General features: G+C 36.2%; 1 protein-coding gene across 1 annotated transcript; it reads right to left on the bottom strand.

The window, feature by feature from the left end:
* Positions 1 to 880: 880 nt before the first annotated feature.
* Positions 881 to 2,858, bottom strand: LOC132316320 (LOB domain-containing protein 16-like). The gene is made up of 2 exons (XM_059814815.1): positions 2,659 to 2,858; positions 881 to 1,628 (listed from the first exon to the last, which is right to left on the bottom strand). The coding sequence occupies exons 1-2, from the start codon at positions 2,856 to 2,858 to the stop codon at positions 881 to 883; spliced, it is 948 nt and encodes a 315-aa protein (XP_059670798.1).
* Between the last annotated feature and the right edge of the window lie 4,716 nt (positions 2,859 to 7,574).

The raw sequence follows: 7,574 nt of genomic DNA, 5'->3' as shown, positions 1-7,574 counted from the left end.
ATATAGGGTACTTAATATATAATGGGAAATATATATATTAATGAAATAAAAGTACTTAAATAATTTGCTATCTAAACGGGACGGGGCGGGGCAATCTCCCTCCGCCTCAGCCAGCTGTGTCAGCCCAGAGTTCTCGACCTGGTAGGGGAGCTTCTTCGAGTGCACCCACTCAGCAGTCTGGCTATCAAGCAGGCCTGTACAAGTTCCTATTCTCCAGATTCAAACTCTAACAGCAATAACAACCAAATCTTGCAAAAAGTGGGATCGAGGAAATGGGCAGTTCTGAGAGATGGGTTTCCACCAAACTTAGAATGGTTAGTTAACCACTGACAGAAAATTTACCATCCAAATCCAGTTTGGGCAACTCCATGCTATCAATGTTTGAAAATATACCACTATAACTTAAAGGAGTCAGCCTAAAACTTTGACAATTAGCATAATGAATAGGAACAATGCCATAGGGTAAAAATGAAGCTATTGAAGTGATTTCGTACTTATGCAAAGACTCAAATTATATCATAGAACTGCTAGTTGTCCCAGACATGAGATTTGCAAATTAAAAATAAAGAGACTATCTTCAAACATTAATTTCCAATTACATAAAACATAGCTAAAGACAAAAATGCAATCATCAGCTAATATTTCGCAAAAAAATTCCGTTCAGAACATCAAATGTATCATCAAGCACATAGTACTTTTTCCCTGTAACTAATTTGACTTGCATGAAACTATATAAAAGTAAAAATATGGATCTCCTTATGAGACTGCTATGAAAAAGCAAGTCAAAGTTCAGTCATCTTATTATATACTCCATGGTTTTTGGGGGTGCCGCTACTGATAGGGTTTGCAGCATTGGTGTCATGTTCGAAGGCTGGCAAAGTCACTGGCTGTCATCAGATGTCCTTGGTGAGCTTGGGAAAGGTAGCCCCAAGGGGGTTGAATTTGAAATGACAGGGTTTGCAGCATTGGTGTCATGTTCAAAGGCTGGCAAAGTCACTGGCTCAGTGTCATCAGATGTCCTTGGTAGGCTTGGGCTGTAGAATTCTGGAGGCATCACAAAATCTGTCGGCTCTTGTAGAGCCCCATTCTCATCCCATGTATCTGATGGCAAGAAGTCCAAATCCGAGCTTGAGCCAATTAGATTCGAGTGGCCTATCCTTTGGCCATGTTCTGGAATAGACTCTGGTTCACTTCTGCCATAATATGGGCTTGAGCTGGAAATTAGATTTGACTGTTGTCCAGTCCCAAAATTGAGAATGTCGTGTTGTCTACTTGTGCCAGGGTCAGTCATCTGAGGCTGGGGGTGGTATGCATCTTGCTGCTGCAGTTGGCGTAGACCCATCACCTCAGCTTCAAGTGTGTGGATTCTCGATACAAGATCATCATGCACACCCTTACTGCCTTGAATCGGATGATTCTTGCGATGAAGTGCTTCCCAGATTAGTGAATTTATGAAGGTCACCTTGTCTGCCTCATCAGCTATACCAATGAGTAAATTTCGTACATTCTGACTCCCATAGAGTTTATGGATGTTTTCAAAGTTTGCATCAAATGGAGCAAATACACACTTAGGCTCACAGGCTTTTCTCAACTGACGACATGCGGAGCAGCGTTTGCGACGACCACCCCTGTAAAAAAACATATTATTCATATAGAATAATTGTAATTTTACAAACTGACATATTTGCAATTAATCATTTCAATATATATGTGATATACCATAAGACAGAAGTGTGAAAACATCAAATAGATACATCAAATAGATGTGTTTATTTGCAATTAATCCAAATATCACTAGCTATAACTGTAATGAGAGAATTAGAATCTAATCAACCATATATAAATCCAAAAAAAAAAAATACATCAAGAACATTCTACAATTTAGGGCAAGTTTTCCTAAAAAATAGATTCTCGTCAACTATAATTTCCAAAAAAAACACATCAATAATTATATTACTTTAACTAATACAATTTTTAAAATAAAAAACGTAGAATAATTGCATTAAGAATTAGAATATCATCAAAAGAACGAAAAATTATTGACAGCAACCTAGGTTCCACATCGCTTTGCTGACATGGCATCACAAGCCAATAAAATTGATTCTTATTGCACAGCTGTATTTCTCACCCTGTTCTCTTTCTCTCACTACAAGTCGCAGACCCAAAATTCCCCTTCTCCTCCTTCACTCACCGGCGGGCGAAGAACCGTCTGTCCAAGCCACCAGCAACATCGCGAAGGTCGTCCCAGAATCCACCACCATCCCACCTTTACCTCCTCTATCAACCATTTTCTTTTTTCCTTTTCTGACCCTTTCGCCCTCTCACCACTGCCAAAACTATTCTAAGATCAAACACACTATTAATTCACAGAGCTTCTCATATATATTAATTCACACCATCCTGGCAAATGCAAACCCACCATCAAGTATATTAAAGTAAACCACCATCACATATATATTAAACCACCATCACATATATATTAATCCAAATTGAAAGCCCACCATCTCAAAAATATTAAAAGCAAACACAATCTCAATGTACTATTAGAACTGAATCCATATACAGATCCATCATCAGCGACGGCATTTGTTACAAATTCCGATCGCGACTCAGCCGGTGAAGCTCCGACCAACAGCCAAAACAAATGGCGAGGCTCACTCAGCAGCTGCAGCAAACCGGCGGGCCACAAAGGATGACGATGAAAATTCTGGCGACAACGAAGGATTGGTTAGAGATAGTGCCCTCTGCAATTCCACCGACCGGTTACTTCGACAACTAAGTACGGCAACAACAATCAACAACAAAACATGCTTGAAACCCTCCGAGCTTTCATCTTCCGTAGACACCATCAACAACATCGAGATGGGTTTGCCTAGTTTTTTATGTGTGAAATTCCAGAGAACGGGGTGAAGTTCAAATTGGACGACAGTGACACAAGGGCCTGAAAACAACAAAATTTGCCAAACGGCTTGGACAGACGGTTCTTCGCCCGCCGGTGAGTGAAGGGGAAGAAGGGGAAATTTGGGTCTGCGACTTGTAGTGAGAGAAAGAGAACAGGGTGAGAAATACAGCTCTTCAAAAATCTATTTTTTCCACGTCACTTTGCTGACATGGCATCACAAGTCATGTTTATGTTTTTTTTGATAACCTAAAATTCCGAAGGCCCAAACCCACCATCACTGCTAGTCCGCCGTACAAGTCATGTTGAACTCTGTTCTCTTTCTCTCACCACAAGTCACAGTCTCAAAATTCCCCTTCTTCTCCTTCACTCACCGGCGGGCGAAGAACCGGCTGTCCAACCCTCGGCAAATTTTGTTGTTTTAAGAATACAATTTTCACAAAATTCCATAATTTCAAAATCAAAACATCAAACAAATTCCTAAAAACAGGATGACAATATATGAGAGCAACAAATAATTGTCTTAAATGAGAGAGTTTTTTGAGGATTCTACCATAAACACCATAATTTCAAAATCAAAACATCAAATAATTTCTTAAAAAACAGGATGACAATATACGAAGAACTTACATTGAACCCAGAGAGAGAGAGGAGGTTTTGCTGGTGAGGATGCCTTGTCGAGAGTTTTCTGAGTATTCCTAGAGAGAGAAAGGAGCTTCCATAGTTTGCTGATGAATTGTGTAAGTCGATTTCTAAAAATGAACACTTCTATATGGACAGATGGTTTGTTATGTGAGTGATCATCAACTGATCGTTTTGACGCTAAGGCGGTCAAACGCTTATATGATTGATACATATTTAAGCAAAGCATATTTATCCTGCGTTTAATGGATCGCGACTGCGTCGCTTATGCAGTTGGAGAATGTTGCCTGCAGACAAATAGTTTTCCTTTTTTTTTTTTCTTTTTTTTTTTTTTAAGGAAGTTCAAATAGTTTTCCCTTCCCAGCAGGAAAGTGGAGGGAAAAAAACAAGGTATGAAGCTATCAGCAGCGGGAAGTGGACGAGAAACAAATATTTTGCGCCTGGCGTGGGTTTGGTCTGAATGGTGTTATGTAATGAGCCGAGCCGAGCGGACTGTTCGGGCTCGGCTCGGTGAAAGGAATGATTTAGCTCGATCGATAGCCGATCAGTGTTTCATCCCCCAAAGTCCAAACCGCTTATGATTAGAGAGAGAGGGGATGAGAAAATCAAATACAAATACGAGAGAGTGAAAAAACCTATAAAAAGATTCGAGGGGCAGAGAGAACTAAGAGATACCTTTGACCATATTTTCTCTTTTACCTTGAAAAAAGAAAGAGAAAAGAGACAACTAAAAGATTAAAGGGGGTGAATAATGGGCTTGGAAACCCACAACTCGGTGGGACCTACTTGGGCGAGGAATGAAATGAGCCATATGATTTGTGGAGTATGAATACGTACGTGAGTGTGAGAATAATATTTGTGTCAAAAACAAAAATAATTTGTTTAATCAACGTCATGTGTGTAGGGGTAGATTTCTTCGGTGGGGTCCGTGGGATGAAATGCTGGTCCTCAATAATTAAACTGGGTGCCACGTGTACGGCCATGATCAGCAAATATCACGAATATTTAAGCAGACCCTAGGTTTTGAAATTGGGGTATAGAACTATAGATATACAGAGCTCTGGTCCGAACAGAATACATTGCATTTGAGTCATGCCTGCCGCAGAGTTAACGCCGCGAAGCCATTTTTTTCCTAGAAAAGTGTTCATGGGCAATTATAGATCTTTTGTTTTGTCTAGTGGGGAGGAGGGATTGATTATTCTCTTTGATCGAGTGAGTAGGCGTGTAAAAGTGATGTCGGATATATAGGCTAAAGTGTGTGTATACCGTAGGGTATATATGTGTGTTTCATACTTACCTTTGACAGTTTGACCATTGACGTGTATGGGGAAGCATGTGATCTGCATAAGAAGTGATGGTACTGTTTTTCTTCCTCGACGTTGTATGACATGTTCATACAAAAAGAAAATAGAAAATATATATATATATATATATATATATATATATATATGTTTGAAAAAAAAAAAAATTTAACAAAACAAACCAAAGCCTTAATTGTTTCAATATTTCCCCTCTACTCTACTTTCCCCCGTCATCTTCCAAATATTCATTTGCAGTACTTTTCGATATCTTTGGAATTTCTTTACCAAACAATTTCCACTTCTCTTACCTTTCAAAAAATAAAAATTTACCTTCAAAAAAAATGTTCACTTCTCAAGCCTTCTTTCTTTATGAATGATATGATCATATAAAAGAGAAGTAAAAAAAAATAAAAAAAATCAGACCATGTTCGGTTTTACCTTTCAAAAAATAAAAATATACATTCAAAAAAAAAATTCTACTTCTCAGGCCTTCTTTCCTCATGGATGACATGATCATACAAAAAGGAAGTAAAAAAATCAAAATATGTTCAAAAATAAATAAAAACAAAACAAACCTTCTGAAGCTTTGCTTCATTATTTTCCCTCTACTATACTTTCCCATCTCATCCTCCAAACAATCATATACAATGTAATTAAACTTAATTCAATAAATGAAATAGTGATTTTTAATACATGAAAAAAAAAAGGTTTAATAAAACAAACATTCTCAAGCCTTGCTTCAATATTTTCCTTCTACTTTAGTTTCCCTTCTCATCCTCCAAACAATCATGTAGTGTAATTAAACTTAATTCAATATTCTGACCAAAATAAAAACACAACAAGATGATCAATCTCCATGATAATTAATCAAAATGAAATAGTAATTTTTAACCCATGAAAAAAATAAAAAACACATCTACATCAAACACACACAAAAATATAGATCATCATTATCATGTAAGAAATGACTCTTTCTTTTTTAATTATGATATGGCCTAGCCAAATTAGATTCTGAAAATTTTTGCTCCTTTTTTTTTTTTTTTTTTTTTTTTTTTTTTTTTTTCAAGTTGTATATCATTACTTATATATACAGGCTTACTACCACCACCACCTATTATTTTTCTCAGTCAAAGAATTAAAATCTTAGAAACGTGACAAACCCATGAATTGGACCCAGTTGATTGGGCTTGACATTGGATGCATTCAAGAGGGTCCACCATTTCACTACTATTTACTGCTACTGCTAAGGCTTGAAATGGGATGCATTCAAGAGGGTCCACCATTCTACTACTACTACTACTATTACTACATGGAATCTACTACTACATTAAAATCTTTCAAATGTGACAAACCCATGACGACGACGACTACTACTACTACTACTGGGGCTTGAAATGGGATGCATTCAAGAGGGTCCACCATTCTACTACTACTACAACATGGAATCTACTACTACATTAAAATCTTACAAATGTGATGACACCACTACCACATGGAATCTACCACCACCACCACCACCTCCACCTCACCCATGGAATCCCACCACCACCACCTTTTCACCCATGGAATCCCAATTTCGATGTGTAACAAATGAGGTTTTTATCTAATTAATCTTCTAATTTAATAATTAATAAAAAGAGTTCATACATCTTGTCACTAAAAAAGTTTATTGGATATTCATTAATGAATTGGCAGAGATGATGAGATTCATATACTTGATATATGATTTCGATAATTCTACAATAATGGTGGCCACGAAGTAAAATAATGGTGGTGTGAAGGCTGAAGTCACATGTATATCTGTTTTGAAACAGTAACACTCTCTTTAACATATTACATTGGATTGTAATGTTGTAATACTATGATAACAAGAATGCAACATATATATATATATTTTTATTATTGTTGCATTTTTAATTTAATAATGTTGTAAATTCAATAAATTTAAATGATAAATATTAGAGAGGTTTGTATAAATTATGCACAACCATTTACGCGGAGTTGCAATCTACTGGTGCACACCATGGTACATGGTATCAAATTTGGGTTCGATTCATTAAAGAGAAAGTCTGTTTGCACGGAAGGAAGGATAAGACTCGGAGACCATATTTGGTTTCATTTCTGATTTTCACATTTTACAAATTTATAAATTTTCAAAATGAAAATAATGAATATTTCTTAAAAAAATATAAGATTTTCCAAGAAGCTTTTTATTTACAAATGTGTTCTAATAGTTTCTGAAAATGCTTGAGTAGGCTGCCAATTAATGTGTTGTCTATTTATTTTAATTTTCTCTTAACAAAACAAATTAAAGTGAAAGGTTGAGAGTTACAAAGTCTATATGGAGTAAAATAGTTGGTGTATTATTTGTATGAACAAACTAAAATTTTTACTTTTTTTTTTTGTTTTTTTTTTTTGGGATCAGGCAAGTACATGATATTCAAGATATCACTACCACTCTGATTATACGTTATACCTCTTGAAATGAAACAAAATGAAATGAATTTGCATAACTCTCTTTATTGGTCCTTGGCACTCACCAAGTCACCAGGGTTCAAGTGGCCATATATAACTCGAGTAAGTTTCATGAATTAATCGAGTCTTTTGATTGAATTTCTAAAAAATTCAACGAATTTTGGCCAAGTGCCTAGATACTTTCACAACCGCGATTATCAATTATGTTACGTCTTATATAGATTTCATCTTCAAATTATAATATAAATTACAAACTA

The sequence above is a fragment of the Cornus florida genome, unplaced genomic scaffold (assembly GCF_030987335.1).
Source record: "Cornus florida cultivar Cherokee Brave unplaced genomic scaffold, ASM3098733v1 CherokeeBrave_3.0.0_Hap2_Chr07, whole genome shotgun sequence".
NCBI classification, from domain to species: Eukaryota; Viridiplantae; Streptophyta; class Magnoliopsida; order Cornales; family Cornaceae; genus Cornus; species Cornus florida.
The sequence above is the reverse complement of the archived record's forward strand: the minus strand, read 5'-3'. Positions and strand labels throughout refer to the sequence as shown.